The 18,820-nt window shown below is 41.0% G+C and overlaps 1 protein-coding gene across 2 annotated transcripts in view; it reads left to right on the forward strand.

The window, feature by feature from the left end:
* The window catches only part of Ppil4 (peptidylprolyl isomerase like 4), a 32,061-nt gene extending 15,848 nt beyond the window's left edge, over positions 1-16,213 (forward strand). The window contains exons 10-13 of one of the 2 annotated variants that reach the window (NM_001395054.1): positions 1,420-1,531; positions 4,098-4,194; positions 8,069-8,216; positions 14,563-16,213. In NM_001395054.1, the coding sequence (NP_001381983.1) occupies positions 1,420-1,531; positions 4,098-4,194; positions 8,069-8,216; positions 14,563-14,814 (609 nt within the window). In that variant the 3' untranslated portion in view covers positions 14,815-16,213. Of the gene's footprint in view, positions 1-1,419; positions 1,532-4,097; positions 4,233-8,068; positions 8,217-14,562 lie in introns of both variants that reach the window. The other variant, XM_039081052.2, reaches the window with a different exon arrangement.
* The last annotated feature ends 2,607 nt before the right edge of the window (positions 16,214-18,820 follow it).

Consider the following 18,820-nt stretch of genomic DNA (forward strand, 5'->3'; position numbering starts at 1 on the left):
AAGGAGGTCAGAGGACACGTTTTGGGAGTTGGTTCTTCCTTCTTATTCGAAGGCAGGATTCCTCTTGTTTCTGTTTCTGCTGGGCTGCAGAGCTGACTGACCTAAGCTTCCGAGAGACTCCTGCTTCTACCCCCATCTTGCCGTAGGGTGCTGCAGCTGCAGATGAGTGCCCCTACACCTGGCTTCGTCTGTGGTTCGAGGGGTAACCCCAGGTTGTTGGGCATGTGTGGCAAGCACAGCAAGCTGCTGAGTCATCGCACTGGCCCAAATGTACTCCTGAAATGAGGTGCCCTGCTCCTCACTCTGCCTTTGTGCCATCAAGTTTATTAAACGGTTACTTGCCTGCTTTCCTACAGAGTTCCCTGCCTTTTGTTGGCTTTTAGGAATTCTTTATATGTTATGAATATAAGCTCTTTTTAAAAATATACATCATACGAATATATCTTCTGTTCTGTGGATTACCCATTTGATAAACACAAAAGTAATAATTTTAATTTAGTCTCATCTGTCAACATTTTCTCAAGAGGGCCTCTAAAATCTGCTTACTCTAAAGACATGAGAACATTCTCTATATTCTTTTTTAAGCTTTAATTTTATGTATATGACTGTTTTATCTTCATATATGCATGTGCACCATGTATGGTGCCCTTGTAGACCATAGGAGAGCTCCATAGTCGCTAAAATTAAAATTAGAGTCATGGATGGTTGTGAGCAAATGGTGCTAAAAACCAAACATGGGTCCTCTGCAAAAGCAGCAAATGCAAGAACCTACACAGCTGCCGGCCTCTGCAGCCGCACTGTGCTGTTTCCCTAAGCCGTGTCGTTAGACTGTTTCCATGGCGGCGGGCGGTCTGTATAAACCGTGTCCTTAGACTGTTTCCATGGCGGCGGTCTATATAAGCCGTGTCGTTAGACTGTTTCCATGGCGGCGGGCGGTCTGTGTGTTTCCATGGGGCGGCAGAGGGTCTGTGATCTCTGTGCCCTATGTGGATTACACTGTGCTTCAGTTGTCCGACTTCGGATACTCCTGTGCCCCAGCCCCTCTGAAGGTAAAGGTCTTTCTGTTCCCAGAGCTCTGTGGGGCCATCTTTGTTATAAACCAGGTATTCATATGTGTTTAAAGTCTAGTTCTAGGTGCTGGTACCCTGCTCATCTTAGAGTGAGTCCTCTAACATTTTTTTTTTCATTTTTGTTTTGTTTTTTGTTGTTTTGAAATAATGAGGATAATAAATAGATGGACCCTTAAAGGTTATTACCAGGGTTAATTAAGAGTAGATGCACTACATTTAATGTCTAGTGTGTAAGAAGTACTTGAATATCAGTTTCAGTAACAACAGCCTTTTGTATTCATAGTATTTGTTGTAGCTGCAGATGTTTTTCCTAAAAACATTCACGCTGAGCTTTTGTAATCATTAATAGGAAGAAGACTGTGAGAAAGCATTCTTCAAGATGGATAATGTGCTTATAGATGACAGGAGAATCCACGTGGATTTCAGCCAGTCTGTTGCAAAGGTTAAATGGAAAGGAAAAGGTGTGTTGCTGTGTCTTCTTGTTCTGCTTTTTTTTTGGGGGGGGGGGGCGGGGACGTGGGTGTGTGTCTGCATGCGAGCATGTATGTGCTTTAATTTTGTGCTGTTAAGAGAAATGTTAGTAGAATTCATGTCATTTAGAATTTTATAAAGCTGCTATTTAGAATGTGTGTGTATGTATGTGTTGATGGATAAAAATACCTTTATCTTTATTGTTTGCTTATACTGTAAGTTATTTAAATTACCTATTGAAGACATCTGATGAAATAGTTAAGATTTTTTGATGATTTGGTTCTTTTAGATACAAACTTTTTTACTTACAATAAACTTAAAAAAGTTTATTCTTTTTGTTGTAATATTCTTCTACTTTGTTGTAATGTTCTCTTCTACTCTTATACTCAATTTCTCTTCCTAGAAGTAACCAGTTGCCTGTTCTTTCTACAGCCATTCTTTGTATACATGCATGTTTTTTTCCTCATTTCAAAAAAGAGTTCACAGAATGCAGATTATGTACTCAATGTCTTGAAGTCCCCATTGATAATGTCTTCAGAGGTCATTTAATGTGCGTGCGTGTGCTAGTGTGTGTGCTCTTCTCATTTAATGTGCGTGTGTGTGCTAGTGTGTGTGCTCTTCTCATTTAATGTGCGTGCGTGTGCTAGTGTGTGTGCTCTTCTCATTTAATGTGCGTGCGTGTGCTAGTGTGTGTGCTCTTCTCAGTGGCTGCTCAGTCTGCTGTTGAATGTGTCACCATTTACTGCCTGAGCTCCTTCATGGGCTAACCCTGGATGTGTGACATTCTCACAGTTGCTGTATACCTACATGGAAATCCGTGATAGAGGCATGCCTAACTTAAGTTTGAACCTCTTATATGCTAGAACATGAGTTTACTTTTTAAATTATTTTATTATTATATCTTTTTAGTTTAAACTTTGAAAATTAAAATTGAATTAAAAAGTTTTTGAGACAGTTTTTCTATGGCATCTAGGTTGGCCTCAAATTTAACATCCTCCTGCTTCAGTCTTCTGAGTGCTAAGATTAAGTGTTGACTCCCCAGGCTAGTCGTGAATTCTTTCCCTTGTGTATAACTTTGTGTATGTGTGGGCGTGTGTGTGAGTGTTAAGGATTGAGCATGGTGGTCTCACAGATGCTAAGCATGTGTCTGTCATTGACCGGCATTCCTAGCTGAATTTAAGAAGATCGTGTTACAATGTTTTAAAAAGGCCTCACTTAGGGTTGTGCACTGGGGAGATAGAGTCAGGCAGATCTCTGTGAGTTCAAGGCCAGCTTTCCTTAGAAACTTCAGGCTAGTTAGCTACATAGTTAAGACCTTGTCTCAGAAAAACAACAACAAAATAAAAATAGAAAAAAGGTTTCATTTTGGTAGTTATTCACATGTAATGCTAAATTTTACCAGGAAAATGAAGATTTCTGGTTTTTCTTTTTTTTAAGATTCATTCTTATTTTATATGTCTGAATATTTTATCTCTGTATATGTATGTGTACTATGTGTATGCCTGGTGGCAGCAGAGACCAGAGTATTGATCCCCTGGAACTGTAGTTACAGATGGTCATGAGCCATCTTGTGGGTGCTTGGTGTCAAACCCAGGTCACACCGTGGTGGGACCTTGTTGTTAACCATGGGACTGTCACTAGAGCCACCAGGTTTTCCATGCCATTTGTAACTTGTGCATGACCTGACTGCACGTTAAAACCAGACGTGAACAGGACTGTTTGGGGCAGCCAGTAGGCAGGGCCGCCTGCTTGGCTTAGAGCTGTCATTGGAAGGCCACTGGCAGCTGGGATCTCTCAAAGGAGGAGGTGACTTGGACTGTGCTCATGTGCTCTGTCTCCGTTATGATTTCTTTCCTATTTGAGTGGTTTGTGAAAGTGAATTGATTTTTTAAAAATAGTTTTTGTTAAGGTTTATAAGAAATCCAGAGAGACATATCTGGTCTGTGTGAAGAACTTTCCTCCTCTGCATTGTCCCTTCACAACAGCCTTCACCTCACCAGGGGCCATGTTGTAGGTTCCTCCTCTTCAGTGCACACTGCGGTCTGAGCCAGAGCCTTACCCCCAGTGTTCTCACTTATAAATCAAATTCATTTTCCAGCCCTCTTAGAGGGGTTCTAACTTCTTCTGTTCCATGAGGAGAGTCTGTCTGTTCTTCTCTCTGAGTTGGCTTCTCTTGTGGTTGAAGGAGAAACCTGTCCCAGCTTGGCTCACCAGTCTTACCAGGCCCATACCCTTTCCCAAACCAGTCTCTTGATGTGATTTTACAGGTTATAATCACAGTCCTAGAGTTCAGGGACTTAGTGGGTCTGCTTGAACAATGCAGTAGGGCTGTTTCAGTTGGATGTTGTAATATTCACACACGTCATTAGGTGGCAGCATATGACTACCAAGAAAGTAGACATCCACTTTCAACTAAGGTAGAAACCTCAGCAGAGACAGGCTTGAGATTCTATGTCCTTCCTCACTTTCCTACCTCCCAATGTGTGCCCTTTGTGTTTTATAAAATTGTTAATGTATCATTATGTGATACTAATTCTTTTTCCTTTCAATAAATAGGTGGGAAATATACCAAGAGTGATTTCAAGGAGTATGAAAAGGAACAGGATAAACCAGCCAATTTGGTTCTAAAAGAAAAAGTAAAGCCCAAGCAAGAGTATCCTTTACAAGAACCGTATGCTCGGCTTCCACTGTGTAGGTCATTTGTGGGGAAACAGTTTGTTGTCACAGCTGGTCAGTGTCTCCCATAGACTCTGCTTTCTCACTATACTTTGTATTATGGAGAAAGTTAGGTTTGAAAGAAGCATTAGGCCTAAATGTTTTATCTCCTACTCTTATGATAAATACCTTACTTACCCAATATTCTCAGATGATCTTCACAAAATAAATTTGTTATTTTTATATATAATAATAATGTTTTAAATTCCTTTCTATCGAATATTCTTGTGTTACTCATTCTCTTATATTTAATTTCCTTATTTAGATAACAAATCTTGTATTTCTTTGCCACATGATTAGATTTTTTTTTCTTTTGTATAATACATTGTCATTTTAACAACAAAGATTTGCTAAATCTTTTTGCTAAATTTTTGTTTAGGGCTCCTTCCTGTTCAGTACAAGAGTTGAGATTTATAGGATTAAAAAGAAATCTATTGCTTGGACCATATAATTCAGGTTCTTCCAAATTGCAACAAGTAAAAAAGCAGTGAAACTTACTGCTCATATTATATCATTTCTATTTGTTCAACGATAAATCTATCACTCCACACGTTGCAAGGGTCATTTCTTTGGTGATCATCTTTGATAAGAGGTGTCTTTGTTTCCTTGTTTCTGTTGATGAAAAGAGGTTCTCTTTAATGCGTTACATAGGCATGTCTTTGCCAAGTATTCATCAAGGAGGGTGAGTATTAGGTTAGCTTTTAGTGCTTTATTTAAAGTGCATTGCTGTCTGCACTGCACAAAGCCTTGGGATGTCTGAAGGGTGCTGACAGTATCACCCTAAGTCTTCACAGACAGCCAGACAAGCAAGCTGAGGTTGGTTTTTAACAAGGGATATTAGAGAGCATGTGATTAAAGCTTATAGTCATAAAAGGCACAGACAAACTTGTGCAAATGTTACCTTCATGTCAAAGGTAAGTTTAGGCTTAACCACTTAGAATAGACAGGACAAGTCAAGGAACCGTGGGGCATAAAGTAGAAGTGCTTACCACAGAAGTCCTTCTGATTATCAGGAAGTCAGTATATTATTTTTAAGTTTGTAGCACTGAAGTGTTTTAATGGATGTTGGGTGACCACTCTACTAGTTGAGCTGTACTCCAGCTCTTGAGACTGTTTTGTTTCCCATCATTCAGAGAGCTGTGGGTATGTGTATAAAAACAGACATTACATTCTGGTCCTAAAGAACATGGCAATGTTGACTTCAGTCCCAGATGCAACTAAAATAGCACTTACGTTAGGTTTCCTCATACTCCTCGTGTTCCAGAGCTCAACCTTCTCAGAGTCTACTATAGAGACAGGGATTATTTTTACACTAATCCTATGCTTTCTCTTAGTTTATTTTTGAGACAGGGTCTTACTCCATGGCTGTCCTAGAACTCAGTATATAGACAGGCTGGTCTCAAACTCATAAGAGATCTACCTGCCTCTGCCTTCTAAGTGCCTAGATTAAAGGTGTGTGCTACCATGCCCAGTTTATGCTTTCTTTTATCCTAAGGCTTTATATTATACTAGAGAATTTACTTTATTTCTGATTTAAAACATTATTCTTATTGTGCTAGGATTGAACCCAGGGGTTTCTGCATGATAGGAAGCACTCTACCAGAGTTACATCACATCCTTAGACCCAATTACAGTTACAGTTTTAGTGACATATTGTAAATAACATTTAGAGAAGATTTGCTCACTTCTGTTACATGCACACATGGTTATTTGTTGCAGGATATTTGATCACATTGTGAACCCCAAGATTGTATGATTTACTGTTTCTAGTCGTGCTGTGGCTCAGCCTTAGCGCACACCTTTATTCTCTGTCTGAAATAGTCACGCCCTTAGTACAGACCTGGAGTCCCAAACAGTGAAGGTAAAGTTAGTGTGCAGAAGGAAGCACTCATGTTTGAAAGTGTGTCTAATTGAGTGGCAGACAGAGTGACGAATCAGAGAGAGAATTTACAGATTAGGATCTGCACAAGGAGAGAGGTAAAGGAAGTGACTTAGGTCAGTGCAGAACAGAAAGAGGCAGTTTTACTGGGAGAATGTTGCAGAAACAGGTTGGAGAGAGAGAACAAGCGAGGTGAAGTCAGAAGAAGCTAGAGAATGAATGGGAAGAAGCAAGAAGATAGAACATATTGTCAGAGTTAGTGTGAGGCCAAGCAGAGCAATTCAGGAGAGGCCGAAAGAGAGAGGCCAGATCCAATCAGTCACTTTAGAGGGGAGTTTTGAGTTGAACGAGCCGGTGAGAGATCAGAAAGAACAAGAAAGGGTGAGCCTATTGAACAGTAAGTCTCAGAGGTTGTAAACATTCTAGGTCTACATTAGATTGTACCTAGGCTAAAAGCTTGCAGGACTAGGCCTAGGTTAGCAGACAAGCACTGAGCCTCAGGAATGGCAGTTACATCAGCTGAATAAAATATACTTTTACAGCGTGTTTCATTTTTTCCTTTCAATCCTTTACCTTTGATAGAGTTTGTTGTAGTTTAAATTACAGTAATGTGTATCTGGGGTCTCCATTCTTTCCCCAGGCAGGGCCTTACTTTGTAGCCCAGGCTAGTCCCAGTCTAATCTCTTCTTTTCCTCATCTTTCTGAATAGCTGGGATTACAAGTATGTGCATGAAGTTTTTAAGTAGTTGTGTTTTAGAATGATAGTTTTGTGTGTGTCTATACATAGGTATACACATGTGTAAATGTGGGACCTGATGAGGCCAGAAGAGGGTGTTGAGCCCTGGAGCTGGAGCTGCAGGCAGCTGTCATCTAATTGATGTGTGTAGGGAACAGAGCACAGATCCTTTAGAAGAGCAGCGAGACTCTTAGCTCTTAACTTCCTGATCTGTGTAGTTTTGTTTGCTTGTTTCTTCTGAGACGGACTCACTGTGTAACTCTGGCTAGCCTGGAGCTTGTTACAAAGTCAACTCACAGAAATCTGCTTGCTTTGTCTCCTGAGTCCTGGGATCTCATACAGTGTTTGACTTAAAATTGTTTTCACTTTTAATCTTAATATAGGCCTTCATTACATTTAAAAATAATTATTAATAACTCCTTTTATATTATATCATACTATGATACTAGAATGTATTACATCTTTTTTTGTTTGTTTGTTTGTTTGTTTTTTCTTTTTTTTGGAGCTGGGGACCGAACCCAGGGCCTTGCACTTGCTAGGCAAGTGCTCTACCGCTGAGCTAAATCCCCAACCCCGTATTACATCTTTTTAAATATTGCTCCCATTTTTTGATAACTAAAAATGGTTCTAATGTGTATATCTGTGTTCATGTAACTTACAGTTTTGGTTGCTATAAATTCTTATAAAAATGTCCACACCGTCACATCCTCCTCTCGCAGCTGACCTAAGGAGAGTCATGCAATGCACTTTATGTAGAGAGCGTTGGCTTTGGGGTTCATATTGCTTTAGTTTCTTTAGTTGATGATATGCCTCACTTTTTAAATTGAGTTTTTCATTGTTGACAAATATATTTCGGTTTCTGTTTTCCTTATTACTTTTGCCTGGTGGTTGTTAGCTGGCTGATCCCAGGGTCCCTTCCAGTCCTCTGGACTGCAGTGAAGGCAGACGGACTGTTACTTGTTTTGCAGATGTTCTCTGTGCTCTCAGAGGCTGTTTGCTTTAAGTTCCATTCAGTTCATGGCTTCCCTTATTTGCTGTATTTTTTTTTTTTTTTCGGAGCTGGGGACCGAACCCAGCGCCTTGTGCTTGCTAGGCAAGCGCTCTACCACTGAGCTAAATCCCCAACCCCTGCTGTATTTCTTATGGCTTGCTTCTTATCCATAATTTATACCATTTGTCCTTAATTAAATGCTCCAGTGCAAAATATGATCTAATACTAGATGAACAGGCAGAAGACTCAAAATCAAGTCACTCACACACAAGTAAAAAACACAAAAAGAAAACCCGTCACTGCTCTGAAGAAAAAGAAGATGAAGATTACATGCCAATCAAAAATCCTAATCAGGTATTTCCAATATTCAGACTGAAATATGGCGAAATCAATAGTTTATCGTTTTGCACAGTGCATGTGGTCGTGTGATTTAGGAGGTAAGGGATAGTTTTGAGTAGTAATCCCTACTCTGAGCTAAAGAATGGACAAGCACGATAATGCACTTTAATTTAAGACCGTATCCCACAGGATATAAATACTGTTTGCAGAGTAATTTGTTATTATCTATTTTTACATTGTAATCTAGAATGAATTCCTTACCTGTGGATACTCATTTTCATTAAAAAACCAAATGTGTCGATGTTGAAAAATTGCTTCTCAATTGCTAGCTTAATTTCTCAACACTTTTTATTTTTGGTTGTGAGCCTAGCCTTTAACGGCTGAGCCATCTCTCCAGCCCTCTCAACACTTTTTAAAAGATATCATTATTATTATTATTATTATTATTATCATCATCATCATCATCATCATCATCATTATCCATATATATATCTGTAAATATGTGGTACTTGCCATTGGAGGTCACAAGAGGGTGTTGGATCCCCTGGAGCTGGACTTAGAGGCAGTTATGGGGCAGCTTTACATGGGTGATGGGAGCTGAATCTGGACCCTCTGGAAGACAGTAAATCCTCTCAAATGCTGAGCCTCTACCAGCCCCTCAGCACTTTACAAACTAAGTTAAGACATCATCTGTCCAACAAGTTGTGTTGTAGAGCATGTGCATGGGGTGTGCATGCAGGGAAAGCCAGAGGAGGGCACTCTGACCTGTGTTATCACTCGCCATCTGATTCCCTTGAGACAGCATCTCACTGAACCTGAAGCTAGGCTGGTAGCCAGCAAGCCCCAGCAATCCTCCTGCTTCCATTCCCCTTAGCACTCTGGTTAAGGTTTGTGAACCTGCCCAGCTTCTTAAGTGGTTCTGGGGGGTTGAACACAGTTCCTTACGCTTGTACAGTCAACACTCCTTATCTGAGGCACAACCTCTCTCCAGCCTCTTGATTTTATTTTAAATCTTTTTACGTGTATGTATTGTATATTGCAAATATTACCTCCACTCCCTTCCCATTAGTCCCCTCGTTCCCCTCTACAATTACTCCTTTATTTAATCTGTATGTACATGACTATATAAAATCTAGAACCACAAATGAGAGAAGACTTACACAGTTTATCTTCCTGACACTGACTTAATTTGCTGAATATGGCTGTCGAGTTGCATCTTTTTACTACACAAGACATCACACTGTGGCTGAAAAAGTTTCCTTTGTGGATATCCATCTTTTCTTCACTCATTCTTCTGTTAAACCCTTAGTTGTGCCCATAACTTAGCTGTTGTGAATGGTGCGACAATAAACGTCGGTGACCGGCATGTATTTTACGTGCAGCACTGCCAGTGGGCTTGAAGATTCCTTTGGTTTATTTGTTTACTGACAGGGCGTCTGGTAATCCTGGTTAGCCTTGAACTTGATTTGTGGCAGCAGCTGTCCTTGAACTGATCCTGCTGCCTTCGACTTCCAATTGATAGGATGACAACCATGAGCTCTTTCTTACCTCTGACTAGCTCTTGAAGTTTTTATGTCCTGTCTGTTTTGTAGATAGATGTAAAATAAAAATAGAGCTCATAATTAAACATCACACCGAAGCTCTCCCAGCAGCCTATTTCCTAAAACAGTGATAATGAAATAATTTCTAACCCGTTTTAGCTCTTTGTTAAATTTTTAAAAAGTCATTTCATTCTGACTGCAAGCTTTTATTTTATTTTATAATAGTCATTTGAGATGGTCTTGGTCAATGAGAAAGCTTCCAGTGGGCTGAGATGAGAAGGAACAGGAGTGAAGACTATGAAGCAGAGACACAAGTAGACGTGTAAGGCTAAGCCGAGTTAAAGCTTTGCTGTCAGGAGAGTTGAGAGACAATTCCGCACTGCTCAGTGTGACCTGGGCAAGTTAACTCTGAGTTACAGTTTCCGTCTTTGAGGAAGGAGATACTTCTCAGACAGGTCAAGTGTGTGCAAACATTTCCTGTCTGGCTAATCTCATTACTTTTGCTAATACTGTCAAGGTATAGCTTTAAGGTCACTTAGAGTAGGTCTCCTTGTGGCTATGACATTGGTTTAGTTCTTATTTCAGGTAATGGCTCTCATTTTCTGTTTTGTATTAATGGATTGTAAAAACAACATTGTTTTGGTTTGTAGTTTTGCTTTGTGGCCTGCTTTGTTTTAAGAGGATCTCACTGTGTAACTCTAGCCAGCCTGGAACTCATTGTGTAAACCAGGCTGGCCTCAAACTCAGAGATCTGCTTGCCTTTGCCTCTAGGTAGTGTGATTAAGTGGTTTGTAGTTTTTAAAACAATAAAATTCAAACATAAAATCTAACTGAACACTATAGGAATCTAAAAGAAGGTCAAAAGTTTGAAGCCAGGGTAAGTTATGTAATGAGACTCTGAGTTTTTTTTTAAAAAGGAGAGATTTACAGACTAGTACACATATAAAGTGGAACTTGAACCCCATCTCATCCTCTTATTTTTTCTCTTGTAGATGATGATGATGTCTTTTATGTTGGTCTACGTTTAACAGTGTGCTCGCTTGCTGTCTGTCTGTCTGTCTGCTTCTGTGTTGTTAACATGGATGTTCAAGTACACTTGCCTATGTAAGCTTTCTGCCTTATTTTTGAGACAGTCTACACTGAACCTTGGCATTGCTGTTTTGGCTAGGCTGGCTGACTAAAGGGCTCCCAAGATCATTTTGTTCCCTCAGGCCCAGCTCTGGGGCTAAAGAGCTGCACTCATACATGGCTTCTGTGAGTGCTAGGGATTTGAATACAGGTACTCAATATCTTCCTAGATCTAAACTATTTTACTAAGTGTACATTTGATAAATACTCATAGATAGCAAGATTTTAAACAATCTTGGTCCATTCCTTCAAATGTTCCTCAAATAAATACATAAAAAGAAAAGGAATAAAGGCTGTTTTGGGGGCTGGGGATTTAGCTCAGTGGTAGAGCGCTTACCTAGGAAGCGCAAGGCCCTGGGTTCGGTCCCCAGCTCCGAAAAAAAGAACCAAAAAAAAAAAAAAAAAAGGCTGTTTTGTCTGTAAAATGTAAGGTCTTTACCCCCATTTTACAACAAAGACAAAGGAGGAGGCTTATTACTGACAAGCTTACACGTGTAGTATGCTGTGGAACCATAGTTTAGATCAGATTCACAGTCTACTGCTGTTCTTTTTACCAGGAATATATTCAGATTCCTCTTCTTTCCTCAATCCTTGTTATTCTAATAGAATTGACCCATACTGTAATATTCCAGGTGATGTAAGCAGAGTATTTCCTTCTTCCCCCACAAAACTGCTTATGTATGTATGCATGTATGTACGTATGTATGTATGTATGTATGTATGTATGTGGGTGCATTTTAGTACATATGTTCTTGTGTGTGCAGTGAGTGTGCTCTGGAGACTACAGGAGGGTGTGGGCTCATACTCTGTCACTCTACCTTACTCCTTACATCAGGGTCTCTTACCAAGCATGCAGCTAGACTGGTAGCCAACAAACGAGCGATCCTCCTGTCTCTGCCAGCCCACAGTGCTTGGCCTTTAGGCCATTTCCCACGAAGCCTTCTCCATAGCCCAATTCCTTTCTCTGAATTTCTGTTAACTTGGTTCTAGATCACCCCAGTCTTTTAAAAAAGATGTCATATCACACTCCTATGAATATTTAACATGTTTTCTACTGAAGCCTTTTAAGCTCCCTTTGCACATGTTTTTTTTTTGCGTGCGTGCGTGTGTGTGTGTGTGTGTGTGTGTGTGTGTGTGTGTGTGTGTGTGTGTGTGTACGCATGCCAAAGGTTCAAGTTAAGTGTCTTCCTCTGTTGTACTCTATATTGTTTTCTTTGAGCCAGCATCTCTGCCTGAGCTCAGAGCTCACTGATTGGATGATCTCAAGTCACCTAACTTTTCACATCAGACTGTTGTCCTGGTCTGCAGGCACTTTATGACTGAGCCAGCTCCCTAGCCTCTCTACTTTCTGATACTTAAGACTTACGATGGCAGTCCTTTTCTTTTGACATGCAGTGAGAAGGAAGAAGTGCTATTGCAGTTTGTTTTAAAGCTGTAGAGCTGCAGAGCTGGCTAAGCACCTGCCTTGTGACCTGAGCTCAGTCCCTGGAGCCTCCCTTTACAAAGAAAAACAAAGCAACACGCTTTATGCCACACATCTGTAATCTCTGTACTTCTGTGCTGATGTGGAAGGTAGAAACAGGAAAACCCCCAGAAACCTGAGGCCCAGCATGGGACATGCTACTCCAGCCTAGCAGACCCCCCCCCCCTCGGCAAAGTGGAAGAGAGTGTCCCGCTGAGAGTTCTCTTCTGACACACCCTTACGTTTTAAAATAATGTGGAGATCGTAACTGTAACAGTGTTAGATTCTGCAATCTATTTTTCTAACCTTCCCCTGTAAGTACATCACAGTAAGTCTTTTGGATTTCATAGTTTGATTTGATAATATAGCTATATTGATTCCTTTTCTTCATAAGAAAGTCAGCATCGTTTTCTTATTTCCGTCTCAAAAAAATAACCAGTTATTTCCAACAGGAATTTCAAAATAAGTTGTAAGTGTAGCTAAGATTTTCCTGTTTGCTGCCGTTTGCTGAGAGAGTTGAGTCTCTGAAGGGTGCTTTAACTTGCTCTTTAAATTGTTGCTTGTTGAACAGCGATTCAAATGCCTTGCTGTTCAGTTCAGAAACTCATCAGTGTAATTTTTCATCTTATGCCTTAATTCCATAGGTTGTTTTGTGTTGTTGAAGTTTTGGGATTTTACTAGGTTACAAGAACTTGAGTAGTATTTAGTTGAAGTAGACAAAATGGGTCTCATTTCTCCCATATCCATGTTTTGGGGCTCTAACTGGAGACTGAGCAGAGAGCAAGCAGCACTCTAGTGTGCCTGCCTACACCTCCAGCCCAGTGAGACCCTTTTATTCTCTTGGCATCAGACATTGTTCCTAATCCACTTTTAAGGATAGGATACTTTTCTTTGAGGGCAGAGATGCACGGTGTAGCCTTGGCTGTCCTGGAACTTGCTGTGTATATCAGAGTGATGTTAAATTCACAGAGATCCGCCTGTCTCTGCCTCAGAAGTGCTGGGATTACAGTCATGCACTGCACTGCCTTTAATGTCTGACAGACTAAGTAAGAGTGTTAGCACATCATGTATCAGCTCAGTGTGACCATAGGAAGCATGGGTTAGAACATAGAGAGGTATTACAAAACACTTTGAAATTAACCAGGGCTGGGGAGTAGCAGAGTGTGTGCTTGGCATGCAAGAGGCCTGGGTTTCATTCCCAATGCAAATGTTTTTTTTTTTTTTTTTAGTTAGTTAGTTTTGTCTTATTTTTAATGAGCCAGGCATGGTGACGCAGTCCTCTATTGCAGCTACTTAAGAGGTTGAGATGGGGGATCAGGAGTTCAGGACTTGCCTGGATTGCAGAGTAAGTTTAAGACCAGCCTGGTGGGGACTGTACAGGCCAAAGTTCTCAGTGTCTGTTTTCATTCTAGACTGACTGACACACCTTAATCTCGGCCTACTGTGTTATTTGAGTGATGTTCTTTGTGGAATTATTAGGGGACGTTAGCAGTTTCCCTGCAGTTCAGGGATAGACCACAGTTTGGGGAAGTGGAGAATGAGGAATGGAGTATGGCTCTCTGTTATTGGAACCCCGGGCTCTGTGCTAGGGCTGGGGGTCGTGGAACACTTCCCTGGCATGTGTGAAGCCCTGGATTCATCCCACAGACTCCATTGGGAAAAAAATAAGGTGTGTTCAGTGTTTATGTGGCTGCTTCAGCTCTGTGTTTTGGGACTGATCTTACATGTCACCTGAATAGATGTAAACCAATCAGACCTTTAAGAACAGTTCCCTCTTCTTAATTGTTCGCTTTAATATAGTTTATGAGATTCTAGTATTCGTGGTGATACATACACTGAAAGCATGAGGGCAGGAAACTGAGAGAAGCTGAGGCTTAAGAAATGAATGAGTTGGGGTTGGGGATTTAGCTCAGTGGTAGAGCGCTTGCCTAGGAAGCGCAAGGCCCTGGGTTCAGTCCCCAGCTCCGGAAAAAAGAAAAAGAAAAAGAAAAAAAAAAAAAAAAAGAAATGAATGAGTTTATTACCAGCTTGGGCTACATAGCATGAGCCTGCCGAATAAAATAAAATAAAATAAAATAAAATAAATAAAAATAAAAGTTAAAAGTAAAAGAAATGAATTTGAGCTATTGCAGTGACTTGCTAATGGCAGCTGTTTCTGGGCTTCATGAATGGACAGAGCTCATAGATGATTATTCTACTGATTGACTTTAACACTGCATTTGTTTGACAGGATATCTACAGGGAAATGGGATTTGGCCATTATGAAGAAGAAGAAAGCTGTTGGGAGAAACAGAAGAATGAAAAGAGAGACCGGCGTCAGAACCGCAGTCGTAGCCGATCTCGAGAAAGGGATGGCCACTATAGCAACAGCCACAAACCCAAGTACCAGACAGATCCTTATGAGAGGGAAAGGAGCAGAAAGAGGGACCGAAGCAGAAGTCCAAAGAAATCCAAAGATAAAGAAAAATCCAAGTACAGATGAGCAGACAGGAGGCAGATGGAATGTAGTAGGTCTGCCCAGCCAGACTTGGGGTGTGCAGCCGCTCTCAGTTCCTGCCTGCACAGCCGACTGTGGTCTCCATGTTAGCATTGTTGCCTTTCAGGGTACACTGATGGTGTGGGGCTCTGGAAGAGAGGGGGGCATTTTATGTATACTTTTTTATACAAATTTTATTGTTATGTATACATGGTAACGTTCATATTTAACATCTTTCATAGTTTCAGTCTTTTAAAAATGAATCGTTTCATATCACAGAAGTCCGCAGACTTGTATATAAGACATACAACCTTGAAAATGGAAGTGTTCTGTACCCAGCTGCAGCGTGAGAGATAAGAGTATCACTCACTAGAAAATTCCATGTGATCCTTCTCCTGCAGGGGTTTTCTGAATTGTATTTGCCCTGCTGTTAATTTTGTACGTTTTTGAATTTTTATACAAATGGCACAATGTATATTTCCTCTGTACTTCCTTTTTCTTGGAGTCCATTGATTTTTATGGTTACGTAGTTGTGTGAATGTGATTCAGTTGATGGACTTTTAGGTTGTTTGTTAGTTTTCGCTGTCTAGGGAATGCCACTGTGAACATTTCAGTTGGGCATGGCACTATCTGGCGATTTGTTTTGTGTTTTGATGCATTTATAGTTATGGCTGCTCTAATTTACCTGGTATGTGAATTTGTATGGGGGCAGGGGTAGCCATGAGAGTATCAGTCTACCATACAGCTTAGAGCACATTTGCTCCACTATTGTACATATTTTTGACCACTAATAGAAAAAGCTTAATTACATCAGAAGCTAGCATCTTTTCTGGGGAGATGGCTCAGTTGGTACAGTGCTTCTTCACCAGCAAAGGGCTGAGTTCAGATCTTCAGCACATACCCAAGTGTGCCAGTGCGTGTGAGTAATCCAGCATTGCGGGGACAGGAGCAGGTGCAGCTCCGGGTAGTGAGAGAGAGAGAGAGAGAAACCCTTTCTCAGTGAGGGCAACTGAGGGAGAGCTTCGCACTGACCTCATGCCTCCAAATACTGTCCCCACACACACACACAGACACACTCGAATAAACAGCTATCCTGCACACAGAACTGTGGGTGTTGCTCACACAGATGTTCTAAAACAACTTCCTGAAGAATGAGCAAGAGACAAGCTGGGAGCAGTGAGGAGTTGCCGACTGACAGCTGAGACTCCGCTTAAGAGTTCTGGAGTATTGGGTGGGAGACTGATGCACCAAACATTTCAAGGAAAACATGTCCTTGATTGCAAGTTGTAAGAAGCTCTTTTGTTTCCTTATGTATTTAACAGTAATTTTATATGCTTATGGGGGTGTAGTATGTTTGATATATGTTCATACTCTGAAGCAAGTAAATCCATATTACAAACAGCTATCAGCTCACTTTTTTCTTTCTTTTGGCCGAAGTTTGCTCTCGGGGATTTTTTGAAATCTATTCATTATTATCGACCGTAGCTTGCACTCCCTGCAATACTTTGCAGACATTTCTTCCTTTCATTTAGTAAAAAAATATATTCTCTGACCCGAATCTCCTTTATTCCTCATCACTATGCCCTAGGGCAGTGGTTCTCAACCTTCTAACGCTTCAGCCCTTCAGTTCCTGTTGTGGTGACCCCCACCATAAAGTTACCTCATTGCTACTTCATAACTGTAATCTTGGTGCCATTATGGTAATTATCTGTGTTTTCTAATAGTCTTAGGCAACCCCAGTGAAGATGTCATTTGACCCCCAAAGGGCTTTCAACCTACAGGTTGAGAACTACTGTCCTGGGATCTAACAGTCATTTCATTCTTGAGTTTGACTTTTTAGACTCCCATAAAAATGAAGTCACGAAGAACTTATGTTTCTGTGCCTGGCTTACATCGCTCAGTATTAATGTCTTCCAAGTTCATCCATGTTGCAAATGATAGTTTCCTTCCTAAAGGATAAACAATATCCTGTTGTACATATGACATGTTTTCTCTCTCTGTTGTATTGATAGGCAAGTACGTCTATTCTGTGTCTGAGCTGGGAGCACACACAGCCCTTCAGTATGCCAATTGAAACCCATTAGACTGCTGGATCATAGCAGTACTATCTTGAAGGTTTGTCTCCCCAAAATATCTACTGTTTTCTATAATGGCTATAATAATTCACATTCTCAAAGATAATGTATGAGGATTTCTTTTGAGAAACTGTGGTTTTCACCAGGTGATTTTTTCCATTTTATTTTATTTTAATGGAGTTATTTATAACCCACCCTGGCCTCAAACCTAGGTGGGTATGACTTCTGATCCTCCAGAGAGCTGGGACTATAACTGTGTACCACCAGGCCTATTTTATGTGGCTTTGAGGACCGACCCTAAGGTTTCGTGGGTGCTAGGCAAGCCCTCTACCAACGAGCCCCATTCCCAGCTACTTCACCACGTGAGTTTTGCTTGTTTTTAAGACTATGTAGCCTTGGTTGGCCTGGAACTCACTATGTAGTCCAGGCCCTCAGTCTTGAACTCCTAGAGATCTGCCTGTCTCTGCCTTGTGCGTGCAGGATGAAGGATATCTGCCATTATGCCCACCAGGTGATTTCAATTATGATTTTTAGCCCTAACGTGTGTGATGTACCTTGATTAGATTAGATCTGACTACTGCTTATATCTAGGTAAAGCGACCCAAGTTTGCTGTCTCAGATTTGGCTTCTGTAGGTTTTAGGTGAACTCCGCCTTTTTTCCCTTAGGTGTTGGCATCGAATGGAGGGCCTCGTGCATGCTGAGAACCGTCTCACTGCACTAGATGGAACCCATCGTCTGTGGTTTTCCATTGACTTTTGAAAAAAAAAAAAAACCCAGCAAGTACAGTTCGCATTAAAACAGTTACTTCAAACTCCAGATTGCCTGTCAGTATAACTTCACTGTATCCCTTTACCAGTTGAGTTTTCAAAGATTTTGGCCAGAACTGTAATAGTTTGTTAGCGGGCTGGGTGACAACCTTCATGGCACTTCAGCAATCCTGCCGGTGCCTTTAATAAGCTGCGTTTTGGTGAGTGGAGGTTTCATCTCAAGTTTGACATTTCATACCCTTGAAGGTCGAGTCACAGAGAATACATAACAGATAGTAAAATCGAAATCTCAGAAGCTTTACCTTTCAGTGGCTGTCGCTAGGAGACCGTGCTTTGATGGGAAATTTGAGAGGAGGTTGTTTCCTGTTAGGTGAACCTGTGGAGATCCCCTTCATTTTCAAAACTGTCTCCGTTTCAAAGCAAATAACACCAGTTATTCTTGCTGACCTTTCTTCCTACTGGCTCATAACCCACCCAGCTCTGGAAAACATGAGTAACACCAGAGTTAGCAGTCCTGCCTCTTCATTCTGCATCCATTCGAGCAGGCAGATGGATGAGTTAGCCGTTGTTTTCATTGTGCAATTTAAAAATGGTATTGCAGGGGCTGTCGAGTGCCTCGTCCAGTAAAGGCACATGTCACCCAGCCTGAATTCGACCCCTGGGCCCTACATGTTGTCCTGCGACTTCCACAGTCACACTGGCACATGAGCAACCAGACCCACACTAAATAGATGTAATGGTTTTTGTTTTGTTTTTTGAGACGGGTTTTTCTGTCTGTCCCAGAACTTGCTCAGTAGACCAGGCTGGATTTGAATACAAAGATGAGCCTGCCTGTACCTTCTGAATTCTTGGATTAAAGGTGCATGCTACTGCCCAGTCAACTTAATGATTTTTTTTAAAAAACCTGTGTTGATGTTATTTACTTCGTCTGGATTGCTGGGAAGCTGACACACAAGAATGATTTCCCACACAGTGACATACTAGCAGCAGTGTGTACAAAAAGAGAAGTTAGAGAACGCTGCTCGAGTTCTAGAGCTCTACCACAGTGACCCTTGGTTCCTGAAAACAGTTTTGCTTTGTACTGTTTCCTTGGTGCAGTGGGGAGGCTTGGGTTCCAGTTGGGAAGCTTGAGTCAGAAACAAAGGTCTGTGGCAGTTGCAGGAGCACTA

The sequence above is a fragment of the Rattus norvegicus genome, chromosome 1 (genome assembly GCF_036323735.1).
Source record: "Rattus norvegicus strain BN/NHsdMcwi chromosome 1, GRCr8, whole genome shotgun sequence".
NCBI classification, from domain to species: Eukaryota; Metazoa; Chordata; class Mammalia; order Rodentia; family Muridae; genus Rattus; species Rattus norvegicus.